General features: G+C 33.9%; 1 protein-coding gene across 4 annotated transcripts; it reads right to left on the bottom strand.

Annotated features, from left to right (window-relative positions):
- Positions 1-277: 277 nt before the first annotated feature.
- TRA2B_2 (transformer 2 beta) lies at positions 278-27,961 on the bottom strand. 4 transcript variants are annotated; one of them, XM_051216894.1, is made up of 5 exons: positions 27,875-27,925; positions 22,602-22,704; positions 21,192-21,577; positions 20,581-20,755; positions 278-545 (listed from the first exon to the last, which is right to left on the bottom strand). In XM_051216894.1, the coding sequence occupies exons 2-5, from the start codon at positions 22,676-22,678 to the stop codon at positions 407-409; spliced, it is 777 nt and encodes a 258-aa protein (XP_051065525.1). In that variant the 5' UTR covers positions 22,679-22,704; positions 27,875-27,925; the 3' UTR covers positions 278-406. The 4 variants fall into 4 exon arrangements, with proteins under 4 accessions (XP_051065525.1, XP_012793053.1, XP_051065524.1 ...); XM_012937599.3 differs by lacking the exon at positions 278-545 and adding an exon at positions 9,705-17,046 and having other exon boundaries at positions 27,875-27,961; XM_051216895.1 differs by lacking the exon at positions 278-545 and adding an exon at positions 9,705-12,961 and having other exon boundaries at positions 27,887-27,925.

Here is a 27,961-nt window from a genome sequence, read left to right as displayed (position 1 = left end):
AACCTATTCAGTTGTGTTTCTGAAATGTGTACAACTTTACGTTGTACAAGTTACAAAAAAGAGTTCGATCAGAGATATTGTGATTGCTGTCAATATGCAGCGAAAAGAATGTACATTGTTTAGGTGTCGATTTCCTGGATGGCTAACTTTTAACTGGTGACCACTCAATATCTGTCGTCAATATCGACCAAGATGTAAGAAACGGAAACTCGTTGAAACATTTTGTGCTGACAATTCTATATTATACCAAAAATATAATATTGAATAAAGCTAATAATAAATAAATATTTCTTATATTTAACTATGTTTTTCTTTAGACAACATTTCACATAGAGATATGTTATATTTTTAATTTTAATTTTTGGAAAAGACAATTGAATTATATGCAAATATACGAAGTTACATTTTAACTTAACAATGAACAATTTGATGTTCCTTTAAAGTTTGAAATTAATGGTTCTCGATAGGCTGATTTACGATACACCGAATATGGCAATTGTATGATATCGAAATATTTTCTATTATTTAGATAGTTATATTCATTTCTAGAATCAAAACAAAACAAAACAGAACACCGATAGGAATGTAATACTTATGTTGTATATAAAAAACAATCGATTATCATTATTTTTTCTTTTGACTTATAAGGAATCTGATTTTGTTTTTCTTTCTGATATCAAAATATGATCGATCGAAAGATTAGTCAAAAAATAAGAACGAATTTTGATAAATTTTATGAATAGTAAAACTAGATTTAAATCTTGATTGTAGTTACTAAGATGATGTGGTGATCGGGTTTGAACATTGTGATGATCTAATACTGAGTAAGATACTGATTCGTTTAGTTGATATCACAACGGGACAGATCAGTTGGAGAACAGTAAAACTGAAAAAGGTAACCCCATAGTTCATAAGAGAAGTCAGATGTACTGGAGTATGAAGGCAGTCGGATGCTTCTTCTAAACAACCTCAGTCTGCAACGATTCTGGTTCATAACAATAAAAATGCCACACTTGCAAGACAAAATGGAAGACAAATAGGTAAGTTTTCTGATTTATCAGCTCACTAAACAGATAAGAAAGACTATGCTAAAACGACTTTTAATTTCTAGCAATAGCAAACTTTCAGGATGAAGTTAGATATCGTCTAACATGCCGACTCAATGATAGACGCGAACAGACCATATTACCATCGGCTATTGGTGGAGGAGCTTGGTGTTATATACTAGTGAAGATTAAATTATACGCAACTTCTGAGAACTATTTATGAACAAATATTATACGTATATTCTTATTGTATAACTATTCAGTAACTAGATTATGTACATCTATTAATTACAGCCACTTTTGGCTATTTCCGATTTGATGGCACGATGTGGTCTGTCTGCTTTGTATATAAACCAGTATGTTTCAAATATATATGATTCATATCGCGGAGTCTGAGAGTGGTGTTCTGGACTCAACAGGCAGGGCTAGGCTGGAAGAAGGACCGATAAAGACTCTAGACTGCTCGTCAAGGTTTACGCGTCATTGGTCCGGTCGATAAATCACTCTTCTCTAATTAGCGGTATCATTACGTACTATACTGATAGGGCACATTGCCACAAGCTGTAACATTTAATAGACGGTTCTCACTCTTTCTACAGCACATGTTTTGACTACAAATATGTTTAAACGAGAAAATAAGTTTGCCTGTGTGTTACCAGAAGAAAAGAAAATAGCCCCACAAAGAAAACTCAGAGTTTAAAACTAAAGTTTAGCTTGATGATGATAAGAGTAAAGAGAATAATTTAAGAGAAACTAGAGAAGCAGTTACTTAATCAAGAAGACGATATTCACCACGATAACCAAAAAGATGTCGAAATAGAAATCATATCTCCCAGTAACTTCAAAGATTACGAAACATCAGTGAAGTGTGCTGAAGCGACTAACTGTACTTTGGCATTTGATTTACTGTTTATATTACAAGATATTCAAAATCGTATCCTACCTCGAGATAGTGAAACGGATTTTTAACTAAGGAACGTCATTTTGCTGAAATTCTGCCCTTTTATATAAATCATTTGAGACACGCGAAGCTTACATGACAAAATTTATTAGACATCATCGACTTATTCCCAATAAAATATTTTCAATTTGTAAATGAAATATACAAATAAACGAAAAGAACGCGAATGAGATCATCAATATCCCAAGCAGCGATTATAAACTTTGGTTATACCAATAATCAAACCAAAATTGTGGATCCGTAATTTCGACACAATCTTCACCATAAAAAGGAAGGGATAGAAGTCCGTATAGCTTGATCAACAAGGTTGTAGAAATAAATCCCCCATTGAAAAATCAGCTGAGCAACATATTTTCAGTAGAATTCATTGGTCACTGGAACCAACAGTTAAAACTGCAAATTCAGGTGCATCGAAACCTAACACACATACAGATTAAATTCTCGAATAAAACAACTCACAGAATTAACTATGTACAGATTATATTCAAAAGAGTGAAGATACAGTGTAGCACACCTACCATACACACGAAACGAAGAAAAAATAGTGACTGTTTTTCAAAGGAACGAATTTCAATGGAACTTCATCAAAAAGTGTTTATCGAACATGTTAACAAGCATTAAATCAAAAATGGGAAATAAATAAAGATGAAGTATTTTACCATATATGAAGGACATTACAATACGATTATCGAAGCCATTACGAACGAATGTTGATAACAAGCTAAGAAAATGACATCAATCCTCACCTTGAAAACTAAATGACAAAAGAAAACAAACCGAACATTATACACAAAATAAACTTCTCTAAATGTGAGAATTATTAGATCAGACAAAGTGGATGCCATCTCTTTGTCTTCAATTACATGAACACCAATCAGTTATTAAACGTCACGATATATCTTTGCTTGAATCAATACTTGTAGACAATTGTAGGCATATATTCAACTACAAAAAAACACACTTAAATCTTGGACAGAAGCAACATGAAGAGGACTACAGAATCTTTATAATCTTAGAACTGTCAGTCAGCAATTAAGGTAATTATAAACAACCATTCAAACAAAACGTAAGACTGTTAACATAAATGTTAACAATATTTAATTGGAAATCAAAGTCAACACAATTAGTTGTTAGGTCACATGAGTAGAAATCGGAATAGCTTACTTCTATTTGAAGTTTGTATTAATATTATTATTGTCTATAAAAACAATAAAAGTTACATAATTAAGCCATTCAGTTCACAGAATACAATCTCAATAATGTTTCATACATAGATTTACAGGTTCATAAGTAAATCAACCACCTTGAAATAGGATGATTAAAGTTAAACAACAACAAATAACAAATATATAATAGTCTCACTTTACCTTAGAAATATTTGAGTGCCTTTTTTTAATACTATGTACATATATTTTAAGTATAAAAGTACCGATTTTTTAAGTACTATAGAAAGCTTATTCATATTAGTTATCAATATCAAAGTGGAACTTCATAATTTCAAATAAATTGAACATTGAATAAGAAGTTAATAATAAAACAATCGCACAATTCATGACATCCCAACGCGTAGAAATGTGAATTTCTGAAGTTTTGTGATTTAGTATAAATCGCTACTTCAGAGTAAATGAATAAATAACTGGATTCAATTAATATGTTTTATTAATTTAGAGGAGTAAGCTAGAATACTTAGTCTAACTAAAATAGATCTGATTATATCAATGTAATGTTATTTTGGCAGAGGTTATTCTGTGTGAGACAACTTTGTATGTACATGAGCATGGAAAATGCAAGGTTTGTAATACGAAGTAGAGTTGAAGTCTCTGCATTTGTGTGTCAGAGTGAAATGAAAAGTTAAATGTGGTTTTTTGAATAAACGGTCGAAGTCGGATGACCAGTCAGGCCTTCTTTCTTTCTATTGAGGGTAGTTGTATTTAGCATAATATGAAATGCTTCAGCTAATCACATTTCTTTATAGTTGGAAAAACTTATTTATATTGTATATATGTTGCAAGTGACTGCTACCCTAGAACATTTTTACCAGGTAGTCTAGGAAACGTCAAGGCGTTTCCTTTATCACTGAATGATTTCGAAAAATGACAAAGAAATATTTAACAAAATAAGTTCTGAATTACTAGTGCTATAGTGACGGGCTCTGAAAAATAATTGTCAACTACCTACAACACTGAAGGTAAAGCCATAAAATCATATGAATCAATAGATAATATATGTGAACTCAATATGTGAATTTTATTTCCTTCTTCATCTAGAATACAGTAATTAGGAAACATACTGTTCAACATCGATGTTGTTTTTGTAAGTATACATAAACCTGTTACTTGGATGCACTTTGACCAATCCTATTCAAATGATTACTAAATCTAAGCATTACCTATAGATAAACTACTAACTTATGGTACTTTTATTCATCGGTGAACTAGGTACCTAAAAAAACTAATAATAATCAGTTAACTATACTGCCCGACATAAATATTAGTCAACAGAAAACTACATAAGGTTATAGAGTTATTATTAATTGCCCAATTTGTTCAGGCATAATAGGATTCTGAATGTTTAGTTGACAAAAATCTTGCTACATGTAACAATGAAATTAGCTTGATAAAATAAGAGGATGAGTGAACTTGCTAAACTTATTATTTGCTTACAGAAGTAGTCAGAAAATACATTTTTGAACATAAGCAAAGAACCAGTTCTCAACCAATAAGAGATTAAAGCTAAAATTTTACCTTAATATGATACAATTTATCGGATAGGAAACAAATTAGTGAAATTAAAGGTTACAATGCAACCAATGTCCTTGAACTTCTGTTTGTCATTAAATCGATAACATTTTCCAAAATTCATTTACATTGATCTAATTTACCAACCCTTAAAATTGTTTTTGAAAAACAATATATTATAATTCACTTGGTATTGCTTGGCTTGTATCTTCCCATTGAGTCTTTTTTTAAAGACTGCAATTGATCAGTCTGTTATCGGCATATGTGCATATACCTCGATATTGCCTTAATTCACAAGCTTTTTGTAAGCAATGATGGATATTGGTTAGCAGTGGAATCCAGGACGCGCGTTTTGTCCTATTTGGGCTCGTCGGCTGGATGTATCTGCATCTCAGAGTTGATGTTAACTCTGGGACTCGAACCCAGTACCATTCGCTTCAAACGCCAAACAATACCAAGTGAATTTAAATTCACCCCATTGCACAAGCAAGTGGCTATCAGGACTCAGTAGCTGAGTGGATAACGCGATGGCGTTTGAAGCGAATGGTACTGGGTTCGAGACCCAGAATGAACATCAACTCTGAGATGCTGGTACACCCAGCCGACGAGTCCCAAATAGGACGAAACGCGCGTCCTGGATTCCACGGCTAGCCACTATCCATCATTACTTACAAAGAAAATATATCATAATGTTTAAGCAACGAAAATTGAATACTGATATCATATTAAAAAGTAAATGACACTTTAATTCAGAAATATGGTTCTAATGGACACAATTCTAAAAAACAAACCATCATCCGTAAATGGGATGTAAACTTTATTTATCTTTATGTATATATAACGGAAAGGGGTTTTGTGAAAATTTTAGTGATTTAATGGTTGAACGTATCAGTCAATTAAAGCCAAAGCATTATGGAAAACGTGAAAGCAGTGGACGATCATTCACGATCCATTTTAATGCAAAATGTCAGTACAGTGAATTATTACATTCCACCTTCTTGAGTTAAATAACTGGTGATATTCGAAAACCGTCATATTCAAAATAGTATTTGAACGTACAATCTAAATCAGAAATCATTATTTCACTTGTTCATTTATAATACAAATGTTCAACATTATTACTGTTCAGTTTAATGAGAATCATCATTAGATTCTTGTTATTGTCAGTGGAGTTGTTTTATTATCAAATTAATTACGTTGTATAATTCAACTTAGTCAAATTATGTAATGTATCAGGGGTAAACTGATTTAATTAACACATGAAAGGTTTTTTAAGTAAAGATTCTTAATTACACTTAGTACTAACAGATTTCTTCAAATACTGATATTTATGAAAAGCATTTATTACCGGTTACAGAATACACAGATATTGTTGATATTTATTTCTATGTATAGTAATCAAGTGACGAGTTGTGTCATTTTTTTAATACACAATATGAATGTGATTAGTAAGAAAATTCACTTGGTAACCATAACAACAATGGTATTAAACGTTCAAAAAATAACCACTTTATTTCATTACTTCTTATCAAGAGGTACCATTATTTTGGTAAAGATAGCATATAAGTGGCTCAATTGTTTATTGAAACCTAGTCATGCCTTAAATTTGGCACAGTAACAAAACTGAAATCACATGGCGTCACAGAAAAAACGAAAACATTTCATCGTGTGTTGTATTACACAACATGCCAATTTAAATTAATTGAGATTTGATAATATTTGGTAAGTCCTAGTGAATTTATATTACGCAAAGTAGTAGTATTTCAATCAAATTTGAATTTTTCAATTATAAGAAATTATAGGTGTAGATTGCATGAAATATAACCTGCTTTTCCAACCAATATTGGAAATTATGAATTAATTAAAGTTAGAAATAAACACCGTTGGGTCCCGGCTCAATGGTCTAGAAGTTAAGGGTTCGCGCGTGGGATTGAAGATCATGCTTTTGAGTGCTGGAAACGTCCAGTGATTCCAGTGGTAATCTAGAAAAGATTAGTTTGTGATTTGCACTGTGAGGACCAGAAATGTTACTCACATTATTGATCACATTTGTGTGTAATTAGCCACAGGACAGAACTAAATAACCGTATACGTAGATAAACAACTTTGCAGTATAGCATAAATTCACTAACTGAATATTGACTTTTGATGATTCAACTACTGACAGTAGAAAACCGTCGTGATTGAAAGTTAAAATAATAACAACTTGTTGCTAAGTTTACGGGACAGGTGACCACAACTAATAGACTGACAGACAAAATTAATGGAAGAAAAAGAGATTGTCCTGGTAAATAGCTCACATGATCGATCTTAAGAATTGGTGTAAAGAATCTATGGAGTTGCAGAGTCCTATTGAGGGCTCAAAATGTTAATGTTTATAAGATTCCCACTTAAATAAATATAATCAAATTATCAGCAAATATGAGATTCAAGATAGACTCGATCCATCACTTAATTGATGCACCGAGAAATAGAATACAATGTTTGTCTTCAACGGACGTGGAAATGTAATAAGTTATATGATACTTTAAAGAGAAATATATACAATGAACAGGAAGTCAACAACAAAAATTATTTCTGAAAACAACCTATTTTGAAACTTCACTTTAGCAAACACATAAATAAGGATTTGGCACGGTGGCATAGTGGTTGAAGAGTTTGATTTCTAGCCATTGGACCCCGGGTGCGAACCCCAGTCCACCTACTTACATTTTAAGGACTGTGCACTCCATTTAGCGCTCATATTTAAAGCATGCCTCATACTTGAGTACCTGGGGAATGAGTCCATTTAATAATATTGATGTCATACAGCATAGATTAGCTAGAGGAGTTAAAAGGATTCTTTATACAACCGATGGTTATTTGTCATTTTCTAGTCGAAAAGTGGTGGTTATATTGTGGTGAACAAAGAGCTTTGATGAGCAAAACCGATTTATTTTTTAAGGCAAAATTACACCATGGCTTAGTAAAATATGAAAACCGTACATTAAACATATCATTTGAACGTAATTTTTGCGTTGTCCTTTACATACTTCATTCTTCTTCTAACTCTGTTGTGATTTTGATTCCTCTCCGATTTCCTTTCTGTTCTCTTCAATCTAATCTTCTGCTGTCAGGTATTCCACTTCAGATTGCATAAGTAGAATACACCACAGTATAATTAAAAGAAAGTGTATCTGGTTTCCCCACTTCAATGTGTATTCATCATGTCAATTACTCCCATAGAGGAGTGCTCGTAGTACTTTGGAAAGATTATATAGACTATGGGAAGCTCTTTTTTATCATTTGGTCAACGGTGGTTATGTAGTAGATAAATTCATAGCAGTCTGAGTGATTTATTATACAACACCATACTTCCGTAACAGGGTTTAATTTTATCTTCGAAAGCAGTAAAAGTTTAGACCAAAAACCTAATTCTTTATATTCAAAAGGTGTATTACCTTTGATTCTTCCTTGGCCAGATAAACAATACCTGGGGAACCTTTTAATATTAACCTGTCCTGTTTTCTTTATTACACTTCTTTTATATCGCTTTCATAATACTTTAACATCCACATACATTTTAGCATGTGATTTACAATGGTTTTTATTTTAATAAGCTTATTTACACATGTTTTGAATTAATTCCCATACTGAAATATTTGTCGGTCTTTTTTGCTGGTACAATTACTACTTCTACAAATAAATGATCACAGAGTGAGTAATGGCCAATTCTAGGTACGCTATATCCTTACTTCCTGTCGACTAACTTTATTCACGACCATGTTATAGCTCGATATAGCGGATATGATGTCGAGGCACTTAGACTAGTAGTGGGCATACTATCAATTGATCGATAGAATTCAATTAGTATAAAACAAAGTTTTGACATACATGAGAGAGGGCGATAGATAAATTACGCAAATCAGCACTACACTACCATAGTGAGCTTGTTGGACAGTAATATATATCGATCGTATGTGTTAATATAGATCACTAAGACTGGGAACTGATACAGCAACAAAATATCTTGTTCTGAGGCTAAAACCTAACAACACGGATTCCTATTGGACGAATGATCTTTTACGTGGATGGAATTCGCTAAAAAAATATATTAGGAACTAGAAAACATTTAACAACTATTCCTTCCTAGTCTACGAATGTTATGTAATATCTACGTTTCACTAAATATATACAGTCCGATATCGAATAACATCTAGATTTCGCAAACACCACTATGCTATTTTGAGTAACTAAGCCCAGAATCTAGCAGTCTACACCGAGAATCTTATCTGTGATACTAATAAAATTGTTTATCAATAAAATTACATAGCCAACTGAAGTAACATGAAAAATATTAAAATGTATTCTTGAAGATTAAAAATAGCTACAGTAAGCACAAACTTGACAGTTTCTTTTTCCCATCAGATCAACAACAACAACAACAACAATATTATTTGAAGAATAAATTCAAACTATATGATAGCTATAAGTGATACATTTGAAAAAAGCACACAACCACTTACACATCAATTATCAATCATTTCGAGTGTATAACAATTGTTAATTTAGTTGAGTATAATAAATAAAAACGTCATTATAGCATACATGTAAACCCGTTTTCTATGTTAAATATTCCATGATTAATGACAGATATTAAGATCACAATTACTAATTAATAAAATACACTTACGTAGTGAAGAAAAAAAAGTAATAACAATTAGAATTTGAAGTGAATATTCTATTTTTCACTTGATCAGACAGGTACACTTGAAAGAGATATTACTTGTATATAAAAACTTATTACAACAGAATAACACAGTGTGAATAAACTCGTGTTTATTATAACTGATACAATTATTCACATAATGTCATTTACAGAGAAAAAACAAAAGATGTTTTATTGAATTGAGAAATAAGTTAAAGGACTATTTTGTAAAAAAGGAAAAAAACTAATTTAATTTTAAAGCAAAGTAAAATCTGTGAACAAATTAAAATACAGGATATATTTTGTATGATGAATTGAATAAAGATGGTTAGTTAATGAGTGTTAATTGATGATCAAATGAATTATTGTCATTTGTTTTTATTGTAGACTTATAGTAATGGATAAAATATAGGACAGAAAAGTATAGCTATTTGTTATCCAGTTTAAATTATGTGTAGTTTGACTACGGAAGACATTTACATGATTTTGGGAACGATTTAAAGACTGTTATCATATGTATATTCTTACTGTATAACTATTAATTAACTAGATTATGTCTCTTATTATAAGCTTTCAATTGACCTATTGGCTACTGTTGCACGATTTACTATTCTTAAGTTGCCCATAATCTATTGATTGCAGTATTTCCCACTCATAGCCACCTTTGGCTTGAACTTGAATGATTGTTATTTTCTATTGTGTGGTATGTTGCGGTCTGATTTTGTTGTATATAAGCCAAGTATGTCTGAAATATATGACTTATGGTATGAGCTGAGATTGTGTTCTGGACTCAACAGACACGGCAAGGGGAACCAGTAAAGACTTAGAGTTGACTCTAGGCTGCTCGTGCTGGTTAATGCGTCACTGGTTTGGCACAGTGCCAAATCTACATAAATCGGTGTTCTAATTGGTGATTCAGTCACGTGACATTTGACGGGACATAGAAGATTTTATGTAAGAATATATGGAAAAAAAACATTGGAATTTTGAACACATTTTTACACAGAATAACGAAATAGTTGATGTGTTTTTACTGGACAGATTATATCGTAACTATAAGCAAAGTATTAGAATTAAAAAGTTTGTTTCACTGACTAAATAAGAATGTGCAGCTGATGATATGCGATGACTAACTTGCCAATAAAACTTATGTTTTCTTCAGAATGAACACAGACTACTACTTATAAAGATTGACTAAGGGTAAGTAGATCATATTAATCATATTTTGGCAATTTTCGACTGAAATCTAATTCAGATGTTAAGCGTATAGACAATAGATAATAAACTATACAAAATAAAAGCACCATTTCTACGAAATGATTGAATACCATGTTGTACTCTGGTAACGCGTTAGAAAAACAGTAAAGTTAAACGTGCTTGGCAATAGAATTGTTATTTAGACGGATTTTCTGTGCTTTAAGAAATGAATGACTAGAGTGGCTAATTCAAAAAATTGAATCATACTTTGATAAGAATTACACTAAGAATAGTATACACTGGTTAAAATGAATTATAAACCCAACAAATCAAAACACCTTGAAAGTTGAACGCGCACTGTAATACCGGTTAGTTTGATGGAAAATCATAAACTTGGATGGCAAATATCCCGCAAAATCTTTTGCATATTGATGAAGATCATTAGCATCAACTAGTTTCTTCACCTTTTACATGATATCCACGAATATTTAAATCGACGAGATATTAGTCTATTCATGAAAATTACCAAAGTTCATTATACCGCTATTTATCACGGGACTGAAGAGAATTCATCACATTTACTTGACACGTCATAAACACGTTTGTTATTTATTTGATGAAACTTATGACTCTTTGTTTGTTGCACTCCTGATGCCATATTACTTGGTCTACTTTATCATCAAACATGCACCAACTTCATTTTTATATAAACTCATAATTTGATTATTTCATCATTACTATATCCGTTAATTGTCAAACCTTCTAGTAGGAAATCTTGTTTTGAATTAACGACGTGAAATTCAAAATTAGTGCCTGTTGGTTAAGCGCAATCACTAAGGTGCTTAGGACTCCTTTCAAAACTTTGATCCATGAAAGTTGTATCAACAATATTACACCTTGTCAGATAATGACAAGTGAGCAACACTTCAAGATACCACTTGTCAATTACTAAAGCCTGGAAGAACCTCATGCATAACCGAAGTTACTTAATAATTTAATCAATAACTTACATTAAACACTGCGAACAGTATACAAACCGTTAAAAACAATGCATACACCACCTTCACCATTACTCTTGATATGTAGATGTAGTTTAAATAAAATCCTGTATAGGTAGAAAAATATTTATAAATTGCTAAACAGATAATTACTTACTAGAGTACAATTCATGCCAATATGTTTGATCTTTGATTATTCGATTTGTGAAATGCATACTTCCTATTTTTATGCCTGTCGAGGTAAATCTATGATAATATCTGCAACTTTATGAAGATTCTAAGTACTGTTAGTTCAGCCTACAGTATAACATTAACATTGAGTAAGTCCCTAATACATTATTTAAGATGCTCGACTTTGAATAACCTAACAAAACTACCTCGTAAACATACAATAAATGAAATGTGTGTAGCAGTGGGACCCAGGACACGAATTTCATCTTATTTAGGACTCGTCAGCCGGGTGTACCTGCATCTAATAGCATATCCAGATGACGAGTCCCAAGTAGGAAAAACCACGAGTCCTGCATTTCACTGCCACCCAAATCCCACCTGTTCAATATCAACTTGTGACATAATGGCTGTGTCGAGGCAATCCGTACAGGATGCCCATATACTAACCAAGACTGATCACATTTCAGTCGAAAATATCAACAGGAAAATTCAAATAGAACTATATCGCGTAGGCGGGTACGTACAACAAAATTGCTTTGTCATACACTCCTTTTTAGCAGGTTTCATCAATGAATTGTTTATTTGATTATAGTGAAACAATAAAATTACGGCAACTAAGTTGAGACAACCAAATCGCATTATTCGTCCAGTTTAAATCCCATTAACATGGAATCTAAACCAATCACCTGTAATACAATAAAGGTTTACTTACATTTCGGAATCTGACTTGCAAAAGTAGAGATTTGAGATCAATTAGTCAACAAATTTGTTAGTGGACAATTTGATTTGACTGAAGCCCTAATCCGTATAAGTTGTATTTCAAGAAATGATGTCCGACACTGAAGCATATGTGAGCGAATATAAGTAAAATTGTAGGTTAAATTGGATCTTAAATGTGTTTCATACAGAGGACATGTACTAATCAAAGTACTGGCAATAATTCTTTCTCCTAGTTTACACAATCGATGTGTCTAAATCGAATTTTAGACTTATATAATCGAGTTAGGCGATAACCAGACTCCAAGAGAAACATCAACTGGAATTTCAAAACAAACGAATCCTCTGAAAAAATTATGTATTTTCAAAAAAATAACAAGGAGAAATAATATTTCGCAGTTGATCATTCATAATATCAAGATAAAACCAAGGTTTTAGCAGATACACTAAATGGATTATAAAAACAAGTGGAAATATGGGAAACAAACTTTTTTTGAAAGCGTTTACTAACAAGGAAATTTTTCATAAAACTAAGAATAAATAAACAATGATTAACATATTTAATTTGTGATCAACTCAGTTGTTCAAAATTTCAATTTCTTCATATTCCAAACGCTGACAGTGATAGTACAACGAATTTCAAATATAGGAACTTCACTAGAACATACTGTCGACATAATTAATGGGGTTAGTTAAGGGTAAATTGTTAATGATTATCAAAATTCCTTTTAGAATCATTTATATATTACCCCAATAACTTTATCAACAGAATTAGACTCAACATTTAAGTGGCGAATAAGTAACAAATTTAGTGGCAGACGTTAACTAAACGAATTATTCATAGTACTAAGTATAGTGACCGGTCATGCAGGCTGATGATGGTAACTAAATAAGTACAATTCAAATTAAATAAGTGTAGTATTCATTCGATTAAGCAGTTGCAAGATATCTGGTCAATTAAAAGTTATTTAGCACGATGGATTTATATACAACGGTTATTTAGTAGATGTCAGAGTAACAACTTTTCCACTTGGTTTTCATTAAACCGAAGTTGATTACAGCAGCTATTCTTCTGGATACATGTTACCCGGTTGTTCAAAATAAACATTTACACCAATAACATGAAGGGGTTATCAATACGATTCAGCACTATTTAATTTATCCTTGTCTAGTGACACTTAATTACTATAACAATCCATGTAAACAAACAATTAAATCTATCAATACCGTACGGACTTTGAAGACTCCAAGGCTTCCCACTTAAGATTAATCATTTAACAGGAAGTAAGCTACGATTAATCAACATTAAGTCGACCAAACATATTACATTTCAGTTTATGTTTCATAATAGAACATTTTTTCCTTACATGACTCTTGAGATCAAATCATTTACATTTACGAAGCAAGATTCCACGATCGCATACACGCATGACATTGTGTTTATGGCAAGCAAACATCGGCAAATTCCTGTAAACTCGTTTACATTCTGTCGGGACTGAAGTAAAATTGGCTGACTTACATTTAAATAAAATACAACTCCAGGATATTAGACTTAACAACCTTTCAGCTTTATTTAGCTTCTCACAGAATTAACTGACTGAATCCTTCACGTTTTTGCCCATTGATTCTTCTAAATAAATATTGGAATTTTGAGAATTTTTGACAAGGGAAAAATTGTTCTCTACAATCTCTGGTGTACTCCAGCTTGAAATTCGATTATAGCAGATCGATTAAATTGACAACACACCGACATAACTTCGCACCAACCCTTAAAACAATCAAGTTTAAAGACGCCCACAAGCATTATTAAAATGAAGTTAACATGTAGGTAGTTGGCTAGCAAGTAAATTGAACGAAACCAATTTCTGGGTTTTGTTTACACATTTGCAATCAGCTGCGCCGAATCTCGGTTCTATCAATCCTCACTTTGTAAGATAATCACGCTTTTGATACTAAGTCAATAAGATATGTTTTCACAACTTGAAGGCTAGACAAAATGTGGTTACAAAAAAGTAGTTAAATATGATTTATTTTCGGACAAGTCTTGAAAATGTTAACACCGGAAAGCTGCACACGATGCATTAAAAAGTGATATACATTCGAAAACTATCCATAGACTGTAGGAATCCAGTAGTTTGTTACATCAAATGCAATAAACGTGACTGTTGGAGGGGGGTTGACAATAAAGTTATAGTGATTTTAAGTCGTTATTAATAAATACAAGAGTTGTTGCAGAAATAATTTTTGCTAAATGGTAAGAAGTAGAAAGCGTTCACATCACTCCAAAGGTTTGCTAAGATATCGAAGAATCAGACATGAACAAAAGTAACACCAAAATAAGAAAGGACTCAGTTGGAGTTGCCCGTTTCAAAATATACGCATCTGAACTAATTAAATGCTTTTTATCACGGTTGATGTCTATGAAATTTTTAAACTGATATTTACAATAAAATAATGACGGAGAATCGTCAACAAATATTCAGAGGATATTTACAAAGAGAATGCTAACCAACTTAAAGGTTTGCACAAATTCCAAACTAATCTCAATATTCAACACAAGCAATAAATATGACTTTCGCCGGCAGTTATGAAAGTTAACCCAGTTTATTAATTGTTTTGTTTTAGGATTTTCAAGGATTACATTCTTTTACTCTAGCAAAAGTCCCGAGAATTCAAAAATGTGCTACTGCAATTCACCATTTTACTATGTGCATAATCCTTTAATTTTAATAGTAGTAGTATTATTGTTGTGGAAAGCAATGATTTGGGTAATTGTCGTTGTGATTGCAGTTCGATGGATTGATCTGAGGTACAATATTGCTGCGATTAAAACAAGCCCCATTCTTTAAAAAACCTTTATTTTAATGCAGAATCCGTTACCAACTTCTTTAGCTGAATCATTTTTAGAGAATATTTAACAACGAAAACCAGTTATGAGTGCTTTTAAAGTCAATTGACGGGAATGTGTACCAAGAAACTCCAATAATCGAAGGTTGAAATATACTAGTTTCCACGCTATGAGGCTTATACTACTGGTAGAACTTTGGTAATCTTTCGATGGAAAACTCGATCCTTAAGGATGAAAACAATTTGGTATAGTGATAATCCATGAAAGCTGACACACGCAAACATAAATTCATCAATATAAATCCCGAAAAACATGCAGATAGTATTCCAAACTTATGATTTATTCAATTTCTTGAAGTTTAGTAACAATTTTGATTATTATGTTTTTTGTGATAGATTATTCTTGTTGAATGTCCGTTTGTCTTGAAGAAGAGTACTAAATTAACAGTCCTAATATTTTATTGATGTGAGTAATTTAAGAACGACTGTAGCATGTGTAAGGTAACACATCTGATGGAAAAGTGCCATTGAAAGCACATAAGGGATTAAGATTTCTAAAAAATTAATTTTATTTAAGTTCAACTTAGATAGATGTTAGGCAATATTCATGGATAACTATACTTGAGAAGCACAATACAATCCAGAAAACACTGGGAAACAAATAAACGTGAAGACGCAGTTATGCAAAAAACCGGTATACAGTACTGCATATGAAAAGCAGCCGTAAGAATAGTTACACGGTAATATTTGGAGTGGGATCGATGATTATCTTAAACAGAGGACAAATTCTAAGAGCACACTATGTTAGTGAAGAACCTGTAGGCGGAAAAACTGGAATTTTTCCGAATATTCCACACCATCTTTATTCATCGTTCATGCAATTTTATTATATCGATATATCCATGAATCCAGTGTTATTTGCTTTCTCAGTAACACGTAAAAATCCAAATCCCACTCTCCAATGTACATCTAGGAAATTTCATGAGATTAATCAATTTATTCTAACAATACCATTTTACTCGTGTTTCCAACAGACTACTCATTAAAAGTAGTGAGAAAAGAGGACAAAGCTCAACTTCATTTGATTAGATACTTGATATTGAACTACTCTTGTTCTTCATTAACGTAGTAAGCTCTGTAGCTAACGCGTAAAACAGTTCTTAGAGAATGAAAGACGATGTACACGTTTACTGTCCCAATGAAATTGAATTACACAATTAAATTAACTGAAAACCAACAACATAATGGAAAGTAGTAGTGATATTCAGCCAGTTTTCAGGTAAATACAATAAGTCTATTTTTTTAAAGATACAGTGGTATAAACTGAAATGCATTTTGTTATCAGTGTGTTGTAGAGCTGTAGTTCATTGACGCATACTCATTTTTAGGTTGGCGTCGCATGTTATATGCATTACGCATCACATCAGAACGTGGTTGACGAGAACGACTTTGTTGGACACCATTGTTTGTTCTCACTATGCGACTACGGCTATTTGAATTGTATGCTAACGAATTACGAGGTCGGCTGTTTTCCTCTGGAGACTGATGGTAACGATCGGGTCGCTCACCTGTTGGACGTCGAGATATTCTTTGAGAAGGACGTGGTCTGGAATTTCTATCCCCGTACGTGGATCTCTGGTGCTCTGCAAAGTTCGACCGGCGTCCAGATTCACCATGATTTAGTCTAAAAGAATAATTTCAGAATACTTGCGTCGATATGTCCCAAATATAGAAAAATTCTAGACTTGTAATGTTTAAAATGACTGAGACAGGCAATTCAGAGATTAGGAAAAACGAATACACATGGTCTTAAAAATTTAGTTTCTAAAACCAATCATACAAACTCGATAGTAAATATGACTAAACTGTACCGTGTTATGCACAGATGTCACTTTTGTACAAGAAGTATGTAATACAAAACGAGAATACTGAGAAAACTGACACTACTGGATTTCAGTAACTGGACCTAAAAAATGTTTATCTATAGCTCATAAGTTTTATGGGTTCATGTGCGTGATGTAAATTTTTAATAAATTCTAACTACCTTAATGAAACCATGGATCAATAATCTAGACAGTATGTTACTAACCACTGAATGAGGAGTTTGATTCCCGTTAAATTCAAGCTGATAATAGTTGTCTGGTGCACACTGGAAACTTAGTACAGGAACATAAACGCAAATACTAGACGAACAATGATATCAGCCTAATATTAACTAAATAATGGCAATGTGTTCATTTTTTAGCGTGATGAAAGTTATTTTCATGTTGAATTCCCTATCAGGTAGGAAGCTTTGAAAAAAATCAGGTTTCTTTAAGAGTACTTTTTATGCTAGATGATTCGAAATTCCGCACAAGAACAATGCTTAAGATCTGTAGTTACGAAACTGATGTAATAATATCGCAAGATGAAAGAATTGCTTTCTTATCGCTGCTGTCAATTATAGAACACTTCCAAGTCACACTCTTGAATTCGCGAACGATTTATAGGCAATGAAAAGATGATTCAGTGACAACAGCTTCTAATAATTATTTTCCAAATCCAAAGCATATTTAGTAAAACTGCAGAAAGTTTTTTCAACTGCTTGATAACTACAATAACGATGAGATGAAATAGTCTTAGTTATGAATGAAAATTCACGTTCGCTGAGATATAAAAACATTATCAGCGCGAAAAACCATGAAACATAATGTTAACGCTAATGTACAGCAGAAATTCAGTGTTTTGTCTTGTTTAAGTTTTGGACGATAGAACTGAAAACATGTTGAAAATGTTGCATATAGGATCCAGTTTCATTTTGTTTATGTTGAGTAACTATTGGATTCTGAAATTTTGAGTTGTATATGTTGTCATCAAACTGGCATCTGTAAGATCCTCTTGATTTGATCTTGCATTTTCCTCAGTCGTATGTTATAAATTAGAAAGTTGGCCTTTACACTTAAAATAATTGTTGAGGTAAGATTTGCTATCCTCTGGATATTTAAATTTGGCTTTTTACGTCCAATCAGAGCATGTCAAAACTCCACATGAGGTATAGCGTCTTTCCTTTTGGTGAATGTTGAAGTAGGAAACTGCCATATGTACACTTATTGAGAACGAAACATAATCCATTATTCGGTAACTGTATCATAGGTTGTATACTAAGTACATGGAACATGCAGGAACGAGATGTTAACTAAGTATTGAAGATATCAGAAGGGATGCTTGATGTGATATTGTTAGTCACATGCTTGACTTCGTGCCACGACACCGACCGAAAATTTGAAGACTAGTTGTAAGATAGATAGTTTTACGTAGCATTGAGTTGTATGCAGAAGTTTAGTATCTCTTTACTTTGACTACTGATTATTGAGGACTTTGTGCGACGTGACTCAGATGCGTTCATTTTGTTTTTTGTTACTATTGAGTCCCAGTGTTGCTTCATATATACCTTTCCATTTTGTCATTTTATATCGTATTCTCGACATTTAGTTTTTCGCATTACCATTGCTACTAAGTGATTATGGTTCTTTTGCCATTTAGCTTGTTAATTTCTGCTTCAATCTACATTTTTGCCCGACTCTACATTAATTATGACTGACAGACACAGCTATTCCATAGTATACAAGAATATCAACTTCTACATAGAGTTGATGTTTACCAAATGAGATGATTTAGACGTTTTATATTTTATGTATTCAGCTTGTTAACCATTCTCACAGTAATCATTCTAAAAGCGAAAAATTATTTTGTATTCTTTGATTTGTAAACAATCTTGCAAAAATTGTTAAAATATAGTGAGTAAACTTATAAATAATTTATTGGTTTGGACTCATCAGTATTTCATAAAAATTATGTAAAAATCAATTGTGGTGTTTTAAGAGTTCTTGCATTCCCATTTAACATTCATATCTGGTTGGAATTCATCTAGATTCATTATGAAATTAATTCATAAATAAAAAGTAAGATGCCTTAGATACAATGCGTAAGTTTTCTCTCTCATCTGAAACGTTTTACGCAGATGGAGGTTAACAAAATGGAAATTTACAATAAAATAGAGTAGATTAGCATACATATTATTGAGTTTAATATGACACCATGCCTTATCCATCCCACTCATTTAAAAGCCATGTTATGGCAACCTACATAGATTCAAAAGTCTGACAAGTTTAACAGTGATTATGGCTGGCTGACTTAGGTTGTCGCACTATTGTCTTGTATACATACACAAATACACGAAAAGTTTCACAAATCTTGCTATTTTAATTTAAATGTTTTGAAATAAATTTAAACTAGTCAACATAAATGTTGGTTAAGTAATCTGTACATAAGATTTTGACTAGTGTGATTAGGTCATTAGGAAAAATGTATTCATTATAACCACCAAGACATGAAGTCAATGGTTGTTGATCATAAATTTATATATGGAAATTTGAGTCTTCCGTGGGAATTTGTTGAGATATTGGAAATCAATCAATGAAAAAATATTTCGTCAACAAAAATTATTGACAAGAATTCCATTCAGTATTTCCCGGTCTTAGTATCAATGGGGTGTCATTACATTGTTTTCTTATGAGTAAATCTTCTTAACACACAGAGAGATGACATTTCTTGTGTCCTATTCGAATGATTATGTTTTTGAATTTATTTTCCCTTTTTGTAAGGTTATTGTGGAGTGTTGAGTAGATGAACTGTGTTGGAATTTTAACTTTTTCCTCTACATGTAGTTTCTTGATAACACTGTTCTGAAATTTGTAAAGGACATTAGATACACAGTAACAACAAACTGGATATGATGAGACGATGTTCAAGAACAAGATGAATCCGTTAGAAATAGTTTTTGCATCTTTTATTCAGTAATCTTCATCTAGATATTTCCAGGTTCTCTGTCTGGTGTTGAGTATTTTTTAATAAACCATCAGTATGAGTACAGTACTCCTTATGTATCTTCAAAATGTATGAAGAAACAAACATAAACACTCTTTATATATAGAAAGATAGGTATTTCATTTACGAACAGATGGACAACTGTAGATTAGCTGAAGTTATTTTCATATCCAAAGCTGAAACCAAATCCCGGTTTTTAGTTATTATCAATATCAGTGAACAAGAAAGCTAGAGAAGCACATAATTGAAACGGGGTGCAAATGTACGACAACACAAAGAATACGCAAACCACAGATTACAATATATGCATGAATAATATTTAAGCCATCCTTATTGTACTATGAAAATTTACCGTTTTTCTTTGCCCATATATATTCCAGGTGTAGGATTGTGTGGTCGCTCAGTGTAGCTGTAATCAATGCGAACAATACGATCATGTAGTTCCAAACCTCGAGCGCATGCAGCGCGCGCTGAACGAGCACATTCAATAGACCGAAAATATATAAACGCGAAACCACGTGAACGCCCTGTTGATAGACAATTGAGAGTATGAAGAAACATGAGATGGCATAAGAACGAGATTTTTATCCTTGACAATAGTGGAAACTATTGTGAAGATGATAAACAATATGTACATAAATACTTTTGTCCAAAAAACAACTGAGAAACATTTTCACAACTGTTTACGCAGGATGGGTTATTAGTGTTTGGCAGCTAATTTTACTCAAATACTTTAAAAAAGGGCAAACAAGACCAACTATCCAAAAACTAGTTAACAAACACCGAAATTTGGATATGAAATGTCACTTATCACACCTATTTTGTTTTTATTCATTTAACACATATATTGTGATACAACTGGGCATAAAATAGTATGCACCATACTTTAATCTGACTATATGGTTGGAACATCTTGTAAACATTGTATAAGCTAACTATACAGAATAATCTACTTTGACTTACCAGATAAATTATCTTGAACAAGTTTTATCTCCTCTATTTCGCCGTACTTTTTCATTATGTCATACAAATGCCGTTCCTCGGTACGCATAGACAATCCAAAAGCACCAAGTACACGAGATGGTTTGGGAGGAGATGATTCGACTCGACTGTCCATTTTACTACGTTTTTTCGGAACAGGACTAGTGTTTGAATCACGACTGTACCGCGGGTCTTGGCGAAACTTCTCTACATCATGTTTACTACGTCGAAGTTCTTTACTGGGGGAAACATATTCCTTGTTTGGATTGTAGTAGTCATATTCCCTATCTTTTAAATCATTTTCGAAAGGCATTCGTGACTGGAATGGAACATCCCGATAACGTTTTCTTGAAACGGAATTTTCATATCTAAAACGAAGAAAAAATAATACATCATAGACCCTATTCCACGTTAAGTAGCTAAAGCAGTCTAACCAACGATAAGATTAAATAATTCATTTAGAATTATCTACATTTCCCAAACAATGTTCGAAAAGGCATATTTGGTGAAATGTACGGACGGATAACGATAATTCATATAGTGAACATAACTTATGGGCGATATTTATTCGAGTTATTAAAGATCTCAGTTAAGTATGTAGATTATAGCTTACGAATTTACATATGAAAATTACGTTTTATAATTATCACCTAAATATATATCCATATGAGATCAACAAAACAATAAGTACAAAAATATTTAACTCATCAACTGCAAACAAGAACATGTACCAGACTATGAATCATATCCATTATCTGAGTTCCGATGGTACTTCCCAGTCATCCAGACATCTGTTAAAATATTAGTTGTTAAAAACGAGATCTATAACACAACGTAAACTAGACTGTAGAACTAGGTTTTTTCGTTTGCTCAATCTGAGTTTCATTCAAAATAATTGTTACAGTGTCAAGTGAGACAAAAGTAAGACCGAGTTGGATCTAATATAAAAATTTAAGTTGTTTTGGCGAAATTTCAATTGGATTTATAACCGATACACCAGAGAAAAAACGAAATCTTTGATCAAAGCTTAATAGACTTAGGTAAAGAGCCACAATGATAGCCAAACAAATGCACTGTCTATAGACTACAAATTTCGTTAATTTCTTATCCAGCTCCTGACATTATTAATAATTTTAGTAGCAATAATTCAACAATTATATTTAAGTTTCTATGTAATACTACGAGCTACATCGATTACGATTGAAATACACTGGATATACAAACTTTTACTAGTGTGGTATACAAATTCAGGATGCTGGTTAAAGACTGTATCCGAACCAATGTAAGCTGCAAATCAACATACGTTATCAAACAATGTAGTTTGAATTATTTGGACGTGATAACATACAGTATGACTCATAATAAATGCGAACTATGAATGACTGCACTTACGCATGTTCAGCATGGCGAGAACCGTTACGATAGTCCCGTCCACTATCTCGATTCGAATATATCGTTTCATAGGCCATTTAGTACTTAGCTTTTAAGAGTATAACTGAGGGAAAAAGGGAAAACACATTTTAAAAATGTCAGTGCACTTTAAAAAGGCATCAAACTAATTTGCCGACGTAATTAACCTAATTACCTTAGCAACTAACCCATAGATTGGTGGTTGCGTTAAGATTCTCGATTAAAACCATGAAAACCAACGACGGTTTCAGTTATAGAGGAACTTCGATAATTACTAAAGTACAGTGTATTCAATTCGAATAACTTTGATCAACAGCGACTTATTGTTTGCTAACGCTTGTGAGACTGATTACTCTGACATTTTCCCTACATTAAGTCTATTTACACCCATGGATTATGAACATATGACGGTAAATGTATTCACCCTGAAAATTTAATTTAAATTAGCTAAATCACCAGGTACTTGAATACGAGCTACTGTGTAAGGGCGAATGATACTACTCGATTAGCTAAAATAAGGTCGGTGGAGTGGGGTCTGAACCAGGAACTTAATGAGTGAAGGTGAAATGGCCTAACCACTAGATTACTGCTCCTGCATCCTGAAGTTCATTGAACCAGGAGATTGTATAAAACCTGATTTCACATAACTTAGGTAGTAGAAAATGAAACTATTTACGTCCCAGACTCAAACGTAACTGAAACGCTGAAACATGTGTTTAAGCCGACGGAAGTATGACTACGTGGGAATTATACGGCCATAAAAAGGAAATTCTAGGGGGGAAAATGGGAAGCCAAAACTGAGAGCGGGTACGAAATAGCTGGTGACAAAAATTTCACTAATCTGAAGCTTACACAATAAACTAATCTAGAATGAATGTTACAGAACAGCTCTTATCTGTAAACAAATGTAAAAGTCAATAATTCAAAGCCTTTAACCTCTGGTAGCGTCTATTCGCGGACTCCAACCAAGTAGTCTACCAATAGTTAACGAATGATCACGTATGCTAAATGGAATAAAGTTAGGTGCCCGTAACTACATATGTTTTCAAAAATTTACGACTTTGTATTTAGAAAAGAGCAAGAACAAAGATTCTAGCAGAATAGCATGAATTCATTTTATTTCGTAGGTTCTCGTCAGCTGCTTACAACATGTGATATTTAAAAATCATAATTACATAATGGGTTTAAATTGCTAACTGAATATTGTAAATATATACCTAATGTGAAAGAACATTTTACAACATTAATTGTGACAACAGTTCAAAAGTGTGTTAGAAACAATGATGGAAGTCAAGATTTCTCCGAAATCATGATGCCGATACCCCTTCTGACAGCCAAAGCAGAAATTAACATAGGTACATGGAATGTCTGGACAATGTGGTAGACTGGGAGGTCCAGTTAAACAGCTATGAAATAGAAATACAGCCTTCATTCAAAATACTGAGAAACAACCAAGTCACAACAACTCTCAACAACAAGTTCCAAGTCTTACAAGATCTACTCAAAGAAGAAACTACTGTGAAAAACAACTCGAAATAGATCAAAGCGTTAATTTCAAATTGCCAGAAGGTGTTGGGTCGCGAGAAGCACCATCATAAGGAATAGACCTCTATAGAAAACCAGGACAAGATTCAAGAAAGGAAGAACAAGAAGACAGCAATTAACAACAGCCGATCACGAGCAGAGAAAGTAAAGGCACAAGTTGAACACACAGAAACAAACAAGCAAGTGAAGAGCATCAGAGCCGACAACCAGGAATATGTGGGAGACCTAGCAAAGATAGCGGATAAAGCTGCAAGAGAAGGAAATATGAAACAACTATATGACACAACGATGAACCTGACAAGGAAATATAGTGAAACAAAGATTGGTCGAGGACAAAGAAAGTCAGCCAATCGCTGAGATTCAAAAGCAGAGGAACAGATGCACAGAATACTTTGAGGAACTCTATAATAAGCCAGCTCCACTGAACATCGAAGAAGCACATACAGACCATCCTACATATGTCACCCCACCAACGATCGCAGGAATGAGGATGGCCATCAGACCAATCAAGAATGGGGAGGCAGTGGGTTTTGACAGTATATCAGGTGAAGCACAAAAGTCAGACATAGAAGTAACTGCAAACATGCTTCACGCTCTATTCAGGAAATTTGGAAGGAAGAACAAGTACCGATGGACTGGAAAGGACACATCGTCAAGACACCAAGGGAAGGAGATCTGAGCAAATGCGAGAACTACAAAGGCATCATACTACTGTCAGTACCAGGAAAGGCTTTCAGCAGCGTTGCGAGCCGGATGAAAGAATCAGTAGACGCCCAACTTTGAGATCAACAGCTCGGATTCCGTAAGGATCGGTCGTGCATAGACCTAGTCGCGACACTACGGATCATTGTCAAACAATCTGTCGAATGGAATTCATCACACACATCAACTTCCTTGATTATGAGAAAACATTTGAGTGTGGATAGGACACTATGGAAACTCCTTCGACACTATGGTGTACCTGAGAAAATCTTCAAAATCATACGGAATTCATACGACGGACTACACTACAAAGTAGTGCATGAAAAACAGTTGACAGATGTATTCCAAGTGAGGACGGGAGTTAGAGAAGGCTGCTTACTCTTTCCCCTTCTTTATCCTCTGATGGTTGACTGAATTATGAAGACGTCCACATCTGATGGGAAGCATGGAATAAAATGGACATCATGGATGTAACTAGATGATCTGGCCTCTGCAGAAGACCTGGCCATCCTATCACATACACACGAACAAATGCCTCCAAATGCGCTAGTACGGTCAAGAGTGGGGAGTCCGCTCGCCCTCTCGAAATGCTCTCACACGGCCACGCGTATATAGCCTCTACCAGGGAAGTCCTACTCATTGCCTTATCGTGGCGGGGGTGTTGTTTACGAAAATGAGAGGACGAAAAGCGAATATCCAGCGCTCTAACCGGACCCCAAACCAATGGTGCACATGGGCTCCAGTGTCCTGAAGGAACAAATGGCGTATTAACCAATCATTGATCACCGGCTACCATGTGACTGCATCTCCTTACGGTGCTCCACTGCCTTGTGGGTCAGACCTTTAGGTCAAAGGCTCGGGGTATGGCCCCCTAAGAAAACCATCTGTTTTGGTCTGGGCACCCGGGCAGTACCACAGCACTCACACATATCAAACGAGATTTGTGTGGCGCATATGTATTTGGTGCCTCCTTGTACCAATATCTATGTGTTAAAATAACAAAATAAATGAACAAATGCAGGTAAGGACAGTCAATGAAGTAGAAGCCTCTGCATCAGTAAGCCCCAACATACACAAGGGAAAAACCATGATCCTCAACAAAGAGAGCACCAACTCAATAACACTTGATGGAGAAGCACTGGGAGAGGTGGAGACATTCACGTACCTGTGGAGCATCATCGATGAACGTGGAGGGTCTGATACAGACGTAAAGACAAGGATTAGAAAAGCAAAGACAGCATTCTTACAGCTGAATATATGGGACTCGAAGCTGCCAACCACATATAAGGTAACGGGTCTCGGATTTTAACGCGAGATTCACTTATCCATTTTGGATAAATAAAATTTTGGCATTATAGCTGATGTCAGTCAGTCAGCTACAACGTAGGACCAGGCACATTTATGCATCGGTCCAAGCTGCCATACCTCATTACCACAACAAGAATGGACAGCGGATTCACAAAAGTAGTTAATTCAGAGGTGGTAATATATAAAAGAAAGATTGCAATAAGGATATAGTACAGGAAGAAAGAATTAGTTCGTAGAAAGAAAGATATAAAGCAATTTTAATCTCTTAGTTTAAGAGAAGACAGAGAGTGTATACGCCGACGCCGTTGTGATCGATTCTGAGCCATATCACCAAGAGTCACCAACCACTGGTTACGACACTCATACGGACCCCAACCAAGTAGTCTGCATCTACCAACATGGCTCAGACTAGAAGTTAGTGACTTCAAGCACTGATGCCACGTTTTGGTTTGGCCGCCCCTAACTTTCTTCCAACCATCCCGAACACCGGTTAGCATTGCACGTCGTGGTAATCGGTGTTCAGGCATACGTAACACGTGGCCCAACCATCTCAGTCGATGAGATGGTGTCAGTTCGTGATGAAAACCCTAAATCTAATTTATAACCTTATTCATCAAATGTAAATCATAATTCTAATTCCTCACACAGGTTTGTAATTCTTACTTGATCCTCGTTATGAGGTGGACACTCAAGGTCAGCCTAGCGTCGCTAAAATGTCGTCCATAAATTATAGTCTCACCCTGTTAACCAATGACATAATCTTCAATACGAACTTTAGAAAAATGCTACTATATGAAGCTAAAACTTGGAGGACTACCACAACCATCATCAAAAGCAACAAGTATTTGTAAACAACTGTCTACGCAAGAAACTAGAAGTTTGTTGGTTGGACACTATCAGCAACAACATACTATGGGTATGAAAAAACCGACTCCCATCTGAGCAGGAAACTAGGAAAAAGACGCCAGGGAAGATACTATATAGATTGCGGAATTCACCAAACTGGATCACGAATAAAGTTCTAACTTGTAATCCTGAATGAAAGGAAAAAAGGAAGACTAAGGAACATATTGCGTCGAGGAATCGGAGACGAGATTCATAGGAATGATTGCCACTTGTCAAAAACTGGAAGGTTAAACAAAGAACAGAGCTGATTGTAGAACTCTGTTCGGCGTCATATGCAGCACCACGACGGGTATCAGGTGCAAGTCAGCAACTCGCTGAGCTTTTTAATCAAGTAATATATCACAAATAAAATACACATCCCAAGCAACCAATAAAGGCGAAAAAACGGAAATAAAGGGGACGAAAGCGTAAATAAAGGTGGAACGCCGCTTTTTCGCTTGTACGTCAGTTATTTAGGGGAATGGTCGAATTTTTCCCCTTACGTCGCGTATTTGGGGGATATTTGTCGACAATCATGTGTGTATATACACGCATAAGAAAAGCGCACAGGCTTGAAAGGCAAGTATGTTATTACTAATTGTTTTAAACTGTATTCACTAATACCTCTGTCGTGTTGAGATTGATAGAATAATTTTTGCACAAACGGTGAACGAGTCATATGAATATTAAGCATCTCACTTTCCTAGGCAGAACTAGGGAACTATTTGTTCTAGACTAAAAAAATCTAAAAAACTAAAATAGACATGTAAAAAAGTATTTCTCTATATATATTAATTAGTAAACACAAAACATACAACGCAACTGACCACCTATCGACAACAAGCTTCTTAGTCGAAAGTCGCAACAAGTCCTGCTACTTGACCTACTCAAACACAACCAGG

Source organism: Schistosoma haematobium, chromosome 6 (genome assembly GCF_000699445.3).
Source record: "Schistosoma haematobium chromosome 6, whole genome shotgun sequence".
Taxonomy (NCBI): domain Eukaryota; kingdom Metazoa; phylum Platyhelminthes; class Trematoda; order Strigeidida; family Schistosomatidae; genus Schistosoma; species Schistosoma haematobium.
The sequence above is the reverse complement of the archived record's forward strand: the minus strand, read 5'-3'. Positions and strand labels throughout refer to the sequence as shown.

Coding starts and splice junctions, on each gene's coding strand:
- TRA2B_2 (XM_012937599.3), bottom strand. CDS start 22,678: ATGGCCTATGAAACGATATATTCGAATCGAGATAGTGGACGGGACTAT. Junction 21,578..22,601: donor TCTCGCCATGCTGAACATGC/GTAAGTGCAGTC, acceptor TCTTCGTTTTAG/ATATGAAAATTCCGTTTCAA. Junction 20,756..21,191: donor TGTTCAAGATAATTTATCTG/GTAAGTCAAAGT, acceptor GTCTATCAACAG/GGCGTTCACGTGGTTTCGCG.